General features: G+C 44.8%; 1 protein-coding gene across 4 annotated transcripts in view; it reads right to left on the reverse strand.

The window, feature by feature from the left end:
• Window positions 1–16,105, reverse strand: part of RALGAPA2 (Ral GTPase activating protein catalytic subunit alpha 2) — a 285,849-nt gene that overhangs the window by 64,295 nt on the left and 205,449 nt on the right. For all 4 annotated transcript variants that reach the window (XM_057703254.1, XM_057703256.1, XM_057703257.1 and 1 more), the window contains one exon: window positions 11,771–11,898. In XM_057703254.1, coding sequence (XP_057559237.1) covers window positions 11,771–11,898 — 128 coding nt within the window. The remainder of the gene's footprint in view (window positions 1–11,770; window positions 11,899–16,105) is intronic.

Consider the following 16,105-nt stretch of genomic DNA (forward strand, 5'->3'; position numbering starts at 1 on the left):
GAACCATTAGAAGAAATAAGCTGAAGAGAAATACCATAGACCACTAAGTACTGTATTGTTTCATTTTTGTGATTCTGATGAAAATGATGAGGAGATCATTTGGACACCTGTGATATGAGACGTGGGTTTGTAAGTAATGATGAAAATGTCCAAGGAGGTGTCAGGTTAAAATATTGTGGCATTTTGGAAACACGCCACTCTGTTGGAAACTGAGGCAGCGGTGTACTTCTCAAGTTAAAGGCATGTGCAAAATGCAACACAAAGTCCATCGTGATCATGGCAGGGGAGGGGGTGACATGGGCACTGGCGCTGATCCTCAGGGCTTCCAGCCTCCCCACCCCGGCCCCAGGGGTCTCTGTCAAGTCCCAGGGAATAAAGTCAAATGCTTTCAAAGCACAGGACCCCCTAAACATATCTGAAGCACAACATTCAAAGTACCCATTTTAGAGTTTGGTAAAATTCCACACAGTGAACTAGAAAGGACACCCTTTCGCGGCTCACATGATGGCATTTGGGTTATTCTCATCCACAAATTACCAAAGAACTACTCTGCTTTGATTGAAACATTTACTAGAGTGTGCTGCAAATTACTCCAGCGCTGAAACCTGCTGGGACCTCGCTGCAGACACTAAGGCAGACGGGCACAGAAGGGATCACCATTTGGACTTGTCTGCTCTGTCCTTCGGCTTTGCACAATCTCTTATTATAATAAGGCACGTATTACCCTTTTTGGAGATTTGAATAACGGAAAGTCTCACTTTCAAATATACTGCTTCTAATTGCAGAGTCTACTAAACGTTCTGGGATGCTGTTTAGGGCATTATGTTCCTTTTAAAATGGGACCGATAATTAGTAAACTGAAATTTGATTAATGTTGGATTAAGAGGTTCTGATGTCTCGCTGCAATGTGTTATTTCAGTCTGTGGGCACTGGAAGAGACTATCCTTAGGAAACTCCTGCCTTCCCCTCTCCAGGATGGGAGGATGAATTTAAAACGCTGATTTTTTTTTTTTTTAAAGAGAGTTCAGTTTGTATGAAACAGTTTGTAATGTAGGATTCAGTTTCTTCTCACCCTTTTGTTTTCTCACTTTGAAGCTGGAGCCAATGAATTAACTATCTGAGAGAGAACAAAATAAACTAGAAATAAAAGTCTTCCTCCAGGGACTTCCCTGGCGGTCCAGTGGTTAAGACTCTGTGCTTCCAATGCAGGGGGCGAGGGTTCGATCCCTGGTCTGGGAATTAAGATCCCATGTGCTGGGTGGCATGGCCAAAAATTTTTTTAAAAATTTAAAAAAGTCTTCCTCCCAAAACGCCAAGGGTGATCCTCCTGGTTCTGGCAGAGGGACTTTGACATGTTAGATGGCTCAGGTGGGCTCAGCTCTTTCCAAACTTAAGTACAGAATTCTGAGACCAAGGAGACCTCCTCTGAAAGGTGTAAATATCAAAGCCTGTGAAAATGACCTAGATAATACATGAAGGAAAAATTTTAAATTAATACCATTTTGTGGTCTTCACAGTTAAGGTTAGGGATACTTCTTGTAGTTTCGCTGGGATTATAAAAACGCCTGTAATGGCCTGAATTTTTTCCATGCTCCATGGCCAGAAGAGTCCATATTTCTTCCTTGCCTGCGTTTTAAAATTCATGCTCTTGTTTGCCTACTGCTGAAGCGTGTGGCAGAATCAGGAATAATGGCCCCCTTTGAAGCTGTGCCATTCCCAAAGTAACCATCCAGACGCTAAAGAAATCTCATCGTTTATGGGATGACTTTTCGCTCTTTGGATATTCAGACATTAATAAATGTTAAACGCCTAGAAATCCTAGTAGCACTATAAGAAAAGGTGGGTAGGGTCAGCAAATACCCTCATGCCTGCTTTTGACAGGATGACCATTTCCACTTTTCTAACATCTTTCTAATAGCAAAATGTATTTGGGAACAACAGTGGAATTTGTGTCATCATGACCAAATGATTACGGTGCAAACTGAGATTCTTGTGGGGCCCAGCAGGCTTCTGGTCCCTATGGAAACGCAACCTCGGACATTGTCCTCCACTCAGCTGGAGGACGGACGGTGGAGGCTTTTGTGCTTGGTGAGATTTCTTCCACAACCTTCCAGCACCAGACCCTAATGCTTCCCGACTCTTTTCTAATTGAGATGCAAATTAATCTCTCTGGCTGATTACACTTCCTCTAAAGCTACTGACACCGCAGCTGTAACCAGAGTTTGCAGACTCCCCAACAAGTGACTTCAGCTGACAGCCTTGCCTGCGTGGCCTGGCCGGTGACTCAGGGCTGGGTTGTGAGGGCTTCCCCGGGGCTCCCAGGCGGCTACAGACGGTGTGAAATTTACATACAATTACGAATGAAAACAACCCTACGACTATGTCCCTAGGATTCAGAAACAGACTCCCCGGAGGCTGGAGTTAAGGTCTCTGGACTGAAGGGCCACTCCCCTCCCGCAGACCCCGGCTTTCAAGACTTTACCTTTCCTTTCCACTTCCTTCCCAGCTGCTGTTCTCTGACCTTAACACTGTTTGACTCCATCTCTCTAAGTAACTAGCTAAATTTATGGCTCTAAGAATATGGGATTACTGAATAGCTGTCACTTACTTTTCATGGCTCTCAACAAAATTCTATTGATTTAAAAATCAAATATAGGGACTTCCTTGGTGGTCCAGTGCCTTCTGATGCAGGGGGTTTGGGTTTGATCCCTGGTCGGGGAGCTAAGATCCCACGTACCTCCCAGCCAAAAAACCAAAATATAAAAAACAGAAGCAATATTGTAACAAATTCAGTAACGACTTAAAAAAAAATCAAATATAAGGTAGTCATTCTAATGGTCAAGACTTCCACCTAAGTGTCCTTCAATAACTTTTTGGGGTGGTGGTGGAAGCGTTATTATTTAGAATGCAATAGAAAAGCAGTATGCCCAAAACACTCTATCGTTTAATACAGAGAAACATACACACAAAATCCAATTTTCAGTAAAAATGCTAACATGTTTTTCTCTTGACTACTATTATCTGTGTGTTTTTGCCAACAAGGTTCACTCAGGAACTGCACACTGAGCACCTGTTATATGCCAGGTGTGCTGTTCCAAGTGTTGGGGACCCGGCTGTAAACCAAACACTCGAAAATGGGAGAAAAGGACTTAAAATGTATCTATCTATACATACAGAGATACATACTCTATTTGTAGAGCTACATTTCTTGGATAATAAAGGTTTTCAATTTTGAAAAAAAATGCAACTTTACAAAATATGAGTTCTTTTTGTCTTCTGCTTTCCAGTATGTTTTTGTTTTTAAACCAAACCAATCTCTTTCCCTCTGTCTCTCCCTTCACACACACGCATATTCATAATGTGCTACCAGGAATATGTGGGAGCGACAGCAACAGGACGGGCAGCTTCTAGTACAATCAGGACACAGAAGAGGCTGGAGGCGGCCTGGTCCGGCAGGGAGCGCGTGCACGGCGGCGGGAGGGGTGGCACCTGGGTCACAGCAGAGACCCGGGGGCAGCTATTGTGTGTGTGTGGGGGGGCATCAGCATGGCCAGCAGGGGAATCCAGGGTGTGGGGGGGTAGGATCCCGTGCCCAAAGGCCCTGCTGTGGGGAGGAGCATCCCCTGCGAAGGATGGGATGAGACGGGGCAGCCCGGCCATGGATCTGAGAGGGAAGCGCGGCAGCAGCCTCGTTTCTGCAGACTGTCATATTTACACTGACTTTTCCTGAAGTCACAAACCTGCAGCAAAAACAGCAAAGTGGTGTCTTCCTCGCCTTCCTTGAAGGTTCCCCTGCACCACCACGTGCTTTCCACAGGCCTGGTTCCTGGGCCCCGGGGGTGGAGGCAGCACCCCCCTCAACCTTTCATGGGGGGGCGGGCACTTTCTACACGTAGGGAAGAAGGAGCGGTCTCCAACCTTCATATGAGCACCTACAAGGCTGAAAAGTACTTCCGAGGCCTAACCCCGTGGACAGGAGGTCTGAAACTCTGATATTTACGGGGCCAGGCTGGCAGCTTGACAGTAACAACTGTGGTGACACTTACTGGACTCTCGCCCAGGACCGGGCACGATTTCACCTGCAGGCCCCACTACTGTCTCCTCTCCCTCAGAGGGGGACCAGCTTGGGCTCCTGTCCCTAGCGCCAGGGAGCTGTGGCCCAGCGGGCTGTGGTGAACAGGGGGGCACGTGGCCAGTGGGTCAGAAGGCTGATTGCTGTCAACAGCAAAAGGAGGCCCAGTGGGGTCTGAGGTTCTGATTCTTCGAGAACTATCAGAAATCTAGATTTTCTAAAATGCAAAATCTCCCAACTTTTCGACGTGGCTGACAAACTCAATCTTTATGAGCGATGCTGGAGGCCACTGCAGTTCAAAGGAAGGCCATCTGGGGCTGGAGTCAGCCTGCAGGCAGCTGGTTTGTGGGCTCTGGTTCTGCATATTTGCTTTGACATTGAGCTAAAACCTGATTCTTGGCTGTCCACTGCTCCCCATTCTGCAGCCTTGTCTCCTCTTTGAACCCCAACCCCGGGTTCCTGAGACCACTCCTCCCTGGTTTTATTAGCTCCCTGAGCTGTAAGGCCCCTCTGGACCTGCTGCAGGTTGGTTGGGCTCTCTTAGGATGTGGTCCTGGAGCAGTACCCTGTTTATGATGTGACCTGAGGATGTAGGGGTGCAGTGGCTGTGCCTTTGCTCCATGGTCACGTCCCTCATCTCAAATCTGTGCTCCACCACGACACTGCTTACCGCTGTGCAGAGCATCCTTGGCCCGTAGGGACCCAGCTAAACCCAAGGTGTGGCTTTGTGGGCTGCCACCTCAGTCTCATCTGTTTGGTTTGGGTCTGGAAGTCTTGTCTGTTGAGATAAGTCTCATTTCTGATTTTGCCTTAGGTCAAGTTAGTTCTCCCTCTCAGCTTTCCTAAAAATGGTATTTATTTTGATAAACAGGTGTTCTAGACCTCTGTGAAGGTTGCTGCACAGAAGATGGATTAAGCAAAGCCTCAGCCCACAAGCGACAGGCAATCGGTGTCCGTGAATGAACACATTTAGGTTTGGCTGAAGTGAAGTCACCCAGCTCCCAGGGTGAGGCCCAAACCCTCTCCCATCTGCCAGACGGTTATGATACTTTACCTTGTGTTTTGCCAAAATTAAGATTTATATTTATAAGCTTTCTCTAACCTCTGAAAATAGCAATCTTATCGACTATCATGAGTGTGTTTGTGATACTTTACTCATATGAACTCATTCTTTTCTGAAGGCTCACAAGGTATGTAATATTTATCAAGTCTAACAATTTTACAGGGCACCCAGGCAATATTGCAAAATCCATCCTTTAATCCTATTTGAAAATGAGGAAAATACTTTCCTGTTTTCAGTTCTGGGTGCATCCTTAATTTACATGACTTCTGAAGAAACAGTTCTTGTGGTTCTGAGTTTGCTGTTGTAAATTTGATTTACAACCCAATGTATGTGGCCTTAGAGGCTGGATCTTACTTTCAGGGGCCAATTCCTTTTTTTTTTCCCCTCCTTGTTGTATTCTCAGTGTTTGAGTTTTAATTCATACACTAAGACACAGGTGAAGAAGCTGGAGGACGAGGGGATGGGGTTCCCGGTCAGGACCTCCCACCACATCACGGGGAATGACCCTCTGAACGTGAATGTTCTGCAGACCCCACGCCCTGCGGCTACACTGGCTGCTCCCCCCGCTCTCCCACTTTCTCCTTCTCAGAGAAAGTTTTCATTTTCTAACAAAATATCAACACATCTCATTTCATATTCCCTCTAGAGCCTCCAGCCACCTGTGGGAACATACCATTCCCTCATCTGATCTCTACTTTCTGAAATGTGCTTCCAGGGCATCAGGGCACAGGTCTGCTTGCACTTTGTGTCCATTCTTATACAAACTCTGGGACAAACCCACTACTTTCTGCAGCGTTCAGGTCAGCCTTTCACGTTGTTAAGCAATGGATCCAAAATACTAGTTGCCCTCGTTTGCCTCCTCTGTCTTCTGAGAGAGGGTCTGCTGGCCAAGTTTATCAAATGCTTGCTGCCTTTAGCAGGATGTACCTGGGAGCCAATATCGAGTAGCTGAAGTCCCTATCGTAGCTCTACTTTGCCTTTGGGCAGCTCAGAAGGTGGATTAGAAAAGCACCATGCATGCCATCCCCCCCCCACCACGTGGACTGTGACTCCCCCCACCCCCACCGTGCATTCTCCATCCCAGGCACTCTGAGCCCACTGGAGCGGTTCCCTTCTGGGCAGTGCTGCTGTTGTCTGGCATGTTTTCGCCTCTTCCCTGAAGTGATGCGGCTCTAGGTCTGTTTTACCCAGTTCTCCAGGTGAAGACTGGGTGCTGTGGCACCAGCCCTGGCTGAGCCCCTCGGGGACACACGTTCTGCTTGACCGCCCTGCCAAGGTGACCCCCCCCACTTCCCTACTCTTCGCTTTTCTAGGAAACTATTGTCTCCTTTTCCTCCACTGACCGCTCGCTCTCTCTCCCCCTCCTCCCAAGCCTACTCTTCAAAGGCCATGCTCTGGGCAGTCTGGCCTTGATCCTCTTCCATCGCCCTCCACACCCACACGTCTAGTAGGTCCCACCCTCCCCCGCTGCGGCCACACACCAGGCCCTCACTTCCCCCCAGGACCCCTTCCGCTGTCCTGCAATGCCTTCATCGCCTCTGTCCTCCCCAGGCGTGTGCGTGTGCCTGTGCATGTGTGTATGTGTGTGCATGTACATGTGTGTGTGTATATATGTATGTGTGTGTGCACACGTGTGTGTGTGCGTGCCCATCCCACACTCTGCTGTATGGAAGCATCCATGGTTCTCAAACGTGATGTGTTCTCGCAGAGCTTGGTCCTGAGTAAATGCTGTCCCCTCACTTGGAATATCTTGTTCGCATTCCTATTCCCGGCGGCTGGGACAGTGCCTGGCACCTGGCAGGTCACAGGAAATGCTGACAAATGCATAACTGGCTCTGCGTGGTGAAATGCACCACCTGGTCCCATCTGACTCCTTCCCCTACACTTTTCTGAAGTGTGTGAAGACAAATGCAGGAACATAAAAGTCTTCCCAGGAGAAAGAAAGGTCCAGGGAAGAGGGAAGAAACAGGATGGTTACAGCTTTAGGTAGAGCGGCCAGTTTTGAAAGTGTGTAAGTTGAGAACACAACTGAACAGTGACGTGAAGAAGTCAGGAGTCTCAGATAGACGCTCTGGAATCATCACCGTCTGTCTGTCAAGTGAAACTGAAACTAACTTTCACCTATGAAAGAGTGGAGGCCGACCTTACGTTCTCTGAGGCAGCCAGTCCTCCCCATCAGTGCTGACAGTTCCAGGGAGGCGGAGGGACGCCACTGAGACCCCCATTCCCCCTGAGGGGCCATGCACTTTCAAAGGCCACCGTCTGTGTGGTTCCGGGAGAACTCCTCCTAACGGGCACACCACGGGTCTTGGCAACCTCTCCTGACACGAGTTCTCTGAGTAGGAGCACAGAAGCCCCAGCCCGAGGGTTCTGGAAAGCTCTCTCAGCAGACCACGGTCTGATATTGGAATCTTGAGTTGGCTTGGGACCTGTAAACATAACGTGTGGCAAGCTCCCCATCCGCAGCCCTCCAGGCATGGGCCTGGGCCCTCTGATTGTCCATGAGGGGCAGGAAAAGCAGACGGCAGGTGAGCTGGCCCCCATCGCTAGGGAGGGCAGGGGCCACAGGATGAAGGCTCCGCTCGACAGATTGGATTTGGCCCTCGGAGGGGGTGACCAGGAACCCCCCAAGGGGGAGGTGACCAGGAACCCAGGAGGCACAGGGGCTAGGCTGAGGCTCACTGAGGGTGCTTTGTAAACATATTCCCCCCCCCTTTTTTTTTGATCACATAAGACAATGGTATTTTTCAGTCTCCTCTGAGCCTTCAACACACAAACTGTGTGATCACTTAGCTGAGGGTACCCCAAAAGAGAACTCCTCTGATATTGCCTCTAAGCTAGATTTACTGCTCAAAAAAAGTCTCCCAGAGGCAAATTCATTCTAACAATGGCCCCTGTCCTCAGCTTAACAACAAACGTATTTTCTTGAACATTACCAAATAAAGTTGATGTGGAACTGCCCACGTTTCTCCTTCTAGTTAAACATACAGAACTGAATCCCAGTGGGCACTATTTAAAGGCAGCTGAGTATCAGTCACTAGCTGGGGTGGCGGGCTGGCTCCCTCTCCGGGGAGGCCACGCTCTCCATCTGAACCAGAACTCACTGTGAATGCAGAGAGGCGGCTATGGTGCCCTAGGAAACGTGAACAGCCAAGGAACCCTGTGTGTCCTTGGTTGTGTTACTTCCCTGTGTGTCTTCAGTGGTGTTAGTCAACAATTTACTCTAAAAATGATGACACAGAAGGAAACGGGAAAACAGCACCCGCGGTTCCTTTTCCGGTCCATCCTCCTGACTCGTCCGTAAACTGAGGGTAAGTTTTAGTGCGTAAGGAGAGTGAAATAAAACCAGGTAAGTTAGTTTTGTGCTGTGTTTCCACTGTCCTGGTCAAAACAAAATATATCCACGTACAAATTATGAAATACGAAAGGGGGATTTTGGTGATTCCATACATGAGTTAAATGCTCTTATATTTGCATATTAAAGTGGCATTGCACAATATAAAGAATGATAAAATTAATGTAATAATCTAAACTTTTAATATTTCTTTACTTAAAATGATACTAAATAGCAAATTAAAAAACCACCATGACAAGTCAGAGAAAAACTGCAGGAGAGTGGAAAAAGCTTTATATTTTAGCATCTTTAAAAGCACTTTTCCTGCTTTTTGACTAAGGAGCCCCATATTTTCATTCTGCACAGGGATCCAGAGGTTATACAGCCAGCCATGGCTTCAGGGGTGTTTCAGATATTGCTGACCTTCTCAACCTTGGCGGGCTTGCAGGGGCTTGGGAATGGTGGACCCTACCCCCCCACCGCATCCCGACCTCTTGTCCTGGCATTAGGCAGCCGTAATGCTATACTAGGATTTGAACTTTCAAGGTGGCCATGAAGTGAGAGAGTTAGGGTCCTCTCAGTTCCCTCTGGTCCCACTCAGAAGGCCATCTCTGCTGGAAGCTCACTCCTGTGGCTGACCACTTGAGAACACTCGGAGTCCCTGTGTTTACTCTTGTGTCCTCTGCCTAGGACCCGCCCCTGCTCCCTGGGGACAGCGCCCCTCACATCCTTCCAGCTCGGCCACTGGCTCTCTTCCCGGCCGTCTCAGCCCCGCTCCCCAGTAGCCCCAGCACTTGATTAGTTTGCCTGACTTCTCCAGGCAGCATGGGGCAAGGCCTGCGCCTGCCCTCTCCCTGTGTATCCCGAGCCCCAGCACTGGACTAGGCAGATCCTGAGTCCACGCTGAGTGCTTGTTTAGTTAATGAACACAGGTAAGAAGACACCCGTGTTAGGATGCGTTAGGTTATTTACTGCTTCTCAAAATTCAAACCTAAGGCTTATCTCAGTGAAGCAGCGACTTCCAGATACGTTGCAACACCAAATAGGTTAGACTTTTGCTAAAGCATGTAAGGACCAGGATATTTTAACAAAATGTTAAAAGAGAAATTCATTATTGATAGTCTAAGCAGATATCTATAAATATTTTAAAGATTTTAAAATTAGTAATTTTTTAAAGAACAAATACGTAAACATCCCCTCCTTCCTTTTCTCTTTTTTTTTTCTCCATTTTTCCTAACTTTTCTTTTATATCTTTGATTTCTGGCCTGAATATTAGCTCTTTTGCAGGCAGAAATTAAAGAACAGAGTAGTTAAGTGATGGCCAAGCCTTCCCCATTAATTACATCTCTGTACAGATTATTTACAATATTTTATTTGTTTTAAATAATTTATGAGCACCAATGAAATCTTCTCAAGGTATAAGGCAAAAGAAAAATGTTTAAAATTTTATAATGATCAATATAATAAGTTTTGTTACTTTCTTTTTCCTACTTTCTGTACTACGTCATCCTCCGAGATGTCCACCTGGATATTTTAAGAGTGATTTTGGAATACAGCATTTCCTAACTCACATTGACATTGGTAGCCCTAAGTCAGCATCCACTTTATTTTATTTTTATTTTTAACTAATAGTTTTCTTAATCTTTATCACAGCAAGCATTATATTAGTTTGCATAAGACAAATCGCTGATACAGTATGGCATCTACTTTAATCCAGTTTGGTTGCTTGAAGAGTTTTTAAAGTGATACTGAATCCTATCCTTTGAACTTTTAAAAATACTGTTTTCCCTTAAACCTGATTATTCTGAAGCCATGTTAATTGTGACTTGAGAAAGCAGTGTCCAACAACATCGCAAAGTGTGGCTCTTGTAACCAGCAGCTCCGTAAGTGGAGAAGCGGACGTGACAAAAATCAGAGTGGGCTTATACAAAACGGAATTTTCCTGTTTGTAAATGACTTTTTCCCTTGACTGATAGTGTCTAGCTCATCATGCCCACCGACAAGCCAATTGCTAAAAAGGTCTCTCTCATATCTGCCAAGAACCTCTCTCTAACGGCCTGTGAAATAAAAACTCCACACAGAAGGCTAAATCAACCGACACCAGCCGTAAGATTAAGTCCAAGAGTGTGGAGATCGCTGCACGGCCTCCTCCCAAACACCACCGCTGGCCGGACAAAGCTGGAGGGAGCAGGCCGAGGGGGATAATGCTGCCCAGGCCCCCGGGGAGGGACCAGATGGGACCTAATAGCTCTTTTCTACTACTAATTTCTATGATAATTCCGAGTTGCCACATGGCATATGTATTTTTTTTTTAATCTAAAGACAGAATATCAGTCAATGAAGTGACCGGGATTTTAATGAAAGGTATTTTTCATGAACTGTATCTATTCACACGTGCTATTTCTCACCCACCCCTCACCCCCACCCTCCAGCAACATGTCACTGACAGTAAGGTTGGGAGAAGTACAGAGACAGAGGTCAAACACAATACGCTTGGCATCATTATCAATACTAATTAGAAACAGAGATCCTGAGTTTTATTAGGAGGTCAGATGCCTTTAGCAACAATTTTATGAAGTTGCCTTCATTCTTTTTCTTATCACCGGGGGTCATGCCTGAATTTAAACATTACAACACGCCAACTAATGTTGGAGAAAAAAATTACACGAGTGAGATTTCTTCTGTTTTTAGAAGATCAGAAATGAGAGGAGATATTAATGACTTGGGAAAATGACAAAAGGATTTCTAGCCATTCTTCCTGGTGAGTTCAAGCACAACGTTCTTAACGATGCCTTCCCCTGTCCTCCCAGCCAGACTCAATGTCCCCTCCCCCGACCTCCCAAAACACAGCTTGTGCTTCTCTGGTGGCACTTGCCACGTTCTTTCATTGATTAGTGTCATTTTTGGTAGGCACTTGGGAGTCACCTTGTTGCATTTTCTCAGCACCCCACCTTACACATGACAGGCTGTAGCGAACAGTGAGGGAGGAGGAGGAGACCGAACTTGGGGAGAAATACACCAGGAGGAATGAGCATCTTGTCACAGGCACTGCTTCTCAGCACAAACGTATGTGACTTGATTATGAAAATCAACTCTTTCAAGTTTGATGCAGCACAAAATTATTATACTTAGTATAAACTAAGAAATGGTATGAAAATCACACTCTGTTTTCTTCAATCCAGAGTGAAAAAAATTCCCTCTTCCCTTTTCCACGTTGTTAAGACTTACCTCTTGTGAGAAGGTGCCAGGAAACTGGATGCTGGGGTGGTTAAAACATTACACATTTAACGCAAAAAGATACAAGCTCTGGTAGAGGGGAATGAGGCACTTCACGGCCCTGCTGGCATTGATGCAAGTGGCACAGATAAGGCTTGGCAGGAGCTTCCCACTCACGATCGCTCCATCAAACAGGGGCCCAAAAAATGGAACCTGTCGATTCAGAACAAAACAAAACCAAAAAAACACTTAACTTTAAAAACCAGTAAAAGTCAAACCAAAGACATGAGAACAGCCGCTTGGTGTCTCGGATCTGTCATGGCCACGCAGGCTGCCGCCCACAGACCAGATGCTGGACATACGGGATCCACATCCAGGGCTTTCAAATCAAGCCAAGCAGGACTGTTCCACGATGCCCCTGTACTGTGAACTCCTCGGTTAAACTTCTCATGACAGATTGTCACTGGGTTCTCCTTTTCCTTCTCCGGTTGTCATTCATGGGAGTGGCTTGTTCTTTCTGAGCGTCTCCACCGTGTTGGTTACACACAGTACACAGCAGGGCCTCACGCTACACCCCTAGCCTGGCAACCTTCTGAAACCAGTTCTGGAACTGGAGATATTTTCGCATGGATTCCAATGCATGTAAACTCTTACAGGAGATGACAGCTGTCCCTGCTAACAACCATGAGGTCCTTCTCCTGCTTGAATTTTCTTTCCCTCTGCTTCTAAGACATCACCTTGTTTGCATTTCCTTCTACTCTTGTAACAAGAGTCTTGGCTTTCCTTCACTAGACCTAATTCCTCCACCTGGCTGGCCTGCAAGGTTTTGGTGCCTGTCTTTTCGGATTTCTTTTGTATCTCTCTCACTGGTTTTGTTTTTTGTTTTGTTTTATTTTTTTCATCAGAATTTCATCAACTCCAATCACTACTATCACTACTATTGAGATTGTCAGCTCCATGAGGTCAAGGACTGGGTCTTCCTTATAACTCTTGTATTTATTCCCATCACTTACTTATTCATTTATTCAAAAAATATTTATTATGTGACAGACACTGTTCTACTGACTGGGGACACAGCAGAGAATAATAAAAAAAAATTCCTGATTTCACTGAGCTTAGAATTTATTGGAGGTTTTGGAGAATAAATAGTATAAATACATAAAGTACATACTATGTCAGGTAGTGAAGTGTTAAGGTGAAAAAGAAAGCAGGGAAGAGCAATAGGACTGTTCCTGGGGAGAAGGGTCCTCCAGTTAGAGATCACACAGCCAGGGGAGCTGTAAGCAGAGGACTGGACAGACAGAGAGGTGGCCTCAAGCTATGGGGGTAGCTGATGGGAGAGCATACCAGGCAGAGCAACAGCATATGCGATGCCTGGGGTGGGAGCAGAATCCGAATGTCTCGGCAACAGCAAGGAAGCCACGGTGGCCGGAGCCCAGTGAGTAAGAGAAAGCACAGAAGGAGATAGAGTCAGGCAGGTAATAAGAGGGGCCTTGAAGGGAATTTTATAGATCTGGATTTCTGCTCTGAATGAGGCAAATGCCTTCTGGAAGGTTTAGGAAGTCAGGGATATGATCTAACTGGTATTTTTTTTTTTTTTTTTTTTGCTATGCCGCATGACTTGCAAGATCTTTGTTCCCTGACCAGGGATTGAACCCACACCCTTGGCCGTGAAAGCATGGAGTCCTAATCACTGGACCACCAGGGAAGTCCCAAACCTGCATTTTAAAGGTATTGCTCTGGCTGCTGTGTTGGGAAAACTGTGAAGGGTGAGCGTGGAAACCAGTTAGTGAACTACTGTGTGATCCAGGCCAGGGCTGATGCTGGTTTGGATGCCAGTGGTAGCAGGGAAAGTGGGGAGGTAGAGCTGACAGGATTTGTGGAAAATTACTAACGAAGTGGGAGAGAAAAGGAGGCACAGATGATGCCACAGTGTGTAGCCTGGTGACTGGAATTTTGGAGCCACCTTTTCCTGAAAGACTGATGGGGAGGGCCATGAGCTCCATGTTAGATGTGCTAAGCTTGAGATGACTTTTAACTGCTCAGTGGTGATGCACGAGGGCAGCAATGGACACACCAAACGGGAAGCCAAGGGGGAGGCTCAGGCTGGAGATCTGTAAGTTATTCACTGACAGGTGGTGCTCACAGCCATGAGGCTGGATGTTCAGATGAGATGGGGTACGTTCAGGGTGATATGGCCACAGCTGAGGCTGGGCATTCAGGTGACCAAGAAAAGAGGTTCAGGAACTACATCCCGTGGCCCTCCAACGTTTAGAGGTTGGAAACATGAGGAAGAATTATTGAATAAGACTGAGGAGTGGCTGCAGGTGGATAAAGAAAACCCCTGATGAGCAGAACTGACTCTGACACACAGCTGGAATGCATATGAGTGAAATTCACTAAGATTTGAAATGATTTAAATAAATTAATAAATGCAGGTCTCCAGCCTAGGTCTTTGACTCATGTCAAAGACTATTTATGTTTAGAACACCTTTTCTGTGGTTGGCATTGGGGGAGGAGCTTGGCATACACGGTGAATGAAAGACTATCTCTGCCCATAGGAACTGACATGAGGATCTGACACAAGAAAACTACCCACTAATATCCTTTAACAAAAATGCAAGAACCCTTTACAAATTCTTAGCAAACTAAATCCAGCAACATATCAAAAGGACACTGTATCTTGACCAAGCGGCACTTTCCATAAAAAAATGCAAGGTTGGTTCAATAACCATAAATCCATCAATCAGCTTACTATATTAACAGAATAAAGAAGAAAAACCATATGACCTTCTTAATTGAAACAAGAAAAGCACAAATAAATTCAACTCTCATTCGTGATAAAAAAAAATAATTGCCAGCAAACTGGAAATAGAAGGGAACTTCATCAGTTTGATGAAATCTTTGAGGGAAAAAAATTATGGCATCATAATTAATGGTAAAACAGTATATGTTCTCTACCTAAAGATTTGGAAAGGAAAGGATGTCTATGTTCACCTCTTTTAGTCAACGTTTTTAAAGGTCCTAGTCATTACAATAAAGGTAAATAAGAGACAGGAAGAAAAACAAAAATAGCATAAAAATTAGAAAGAAGTAAAGTAACTTTTATTCACAGATAATTATGTATATGAGAAATCCAAAGAACTTTAACAGAACTAATAAGTGAATTGTGAAAGGTCACTGGATATAATATACCCTCCAAATAATTGTATTTTGGAATGTTAGCAAGCAATAATTGGAAAATGACATTTAAAAATACTATTCATAATGGCATCAAAAAAGTAAAATCCCTAGAAATAAATTTGACAAAAGATACGCAAGACATCTATACTTAAAACTACCAAACATTGCTGAGATAAATTAAAGACAACTTAAGTAAATGGAAAGATGTACAATGTTCATGGACTGGAAGTTTCCATATTGTAAAAATATTAAGTCTTCTGAAACAGAATTATAGATTCAGTACAAATCAAATAAAATTCCAACAAGCTGCTTTTATAGATATGGACAAGCTGATTCTAAATTTACATGGAAATGAGAATATATAAATAATGCAAGACAATAATAAAAATAAGACTTACATTACCTAATTTCAAGAAATACTATAAAACTATGATAATAAATATAACATAACATTGGAACCAGGATAGACAAATATATCAATAGAACAAAATATAGAGTCCAAGAATAGAGCCACACATATATGATGATTTATAATAAAGGCAACACTTCAATTTTATTGGGAAGAAGTCTGTTTCAATAAAGACACTGAAACAACTGGATAGACATATTGAAAAGGGAATCTTTACCTCTACCTCATACCACACACAAAACTGAGATGGATTATAGATTGAAATATTAAAGCTAAAACCACAAAGTTTCTAGAAGGAAACATGAAAAAAATCTTGGCAACCTTGGGTGAGGCAAGGATTTTTTACAGTACAAAAGGTACCGATCAAGGACTTCCCTGGTGGTCCAGTGGGTAAGACTCTGTGCTCCCAATGCAGGGGGCCTGGATTTGATCTCTGGTCGGGGAACTAGATCCTACATTCATGCAGCAACTAAAAGATCTCGTGTGCCACAAATCAGACCCAACGCAGCCAAAAAAAAAAGTACCAATCATAAAAGAAAAAGAGTAAATTGGACAACAAAAGTTTTAAAAATTCTGCTCATGATGAAAAAGAAAAGGCAAGTCACACGTATTCCACCAAAGTGGGCATATCCTAAATGTCCATCAACAAGACCATGGATCAAAATTTGTGGCATACTGACCCAATAGAATGTTCCACAGTAATGAAAGGAATGAATCTATAACATCATGGGAGTGACCCCAACATAATGCTGAGTGAAAGAAATGGATGCAAAGTTTATACTATATAATTCTATTAAGAGAAAATTCAAAAACAGGGAGAACTAATCA

This window comes from Hippopotamus amphibius, chromosome 12 (genome assembly GCF_030028045.1).
Source record: "Hippopotamus amphibius kiboko isolate mHipAmp2 chromosome 12, mHipAmp2.hap2, whole genome shotgun sequence".
Taxonomy (NCBI): Eukaryota; Metazoa; Chordata; class Mammalia; order Artiodactyla; family Hippopotamidae; genus Hippopotamus; species Hippopotamus amphibius.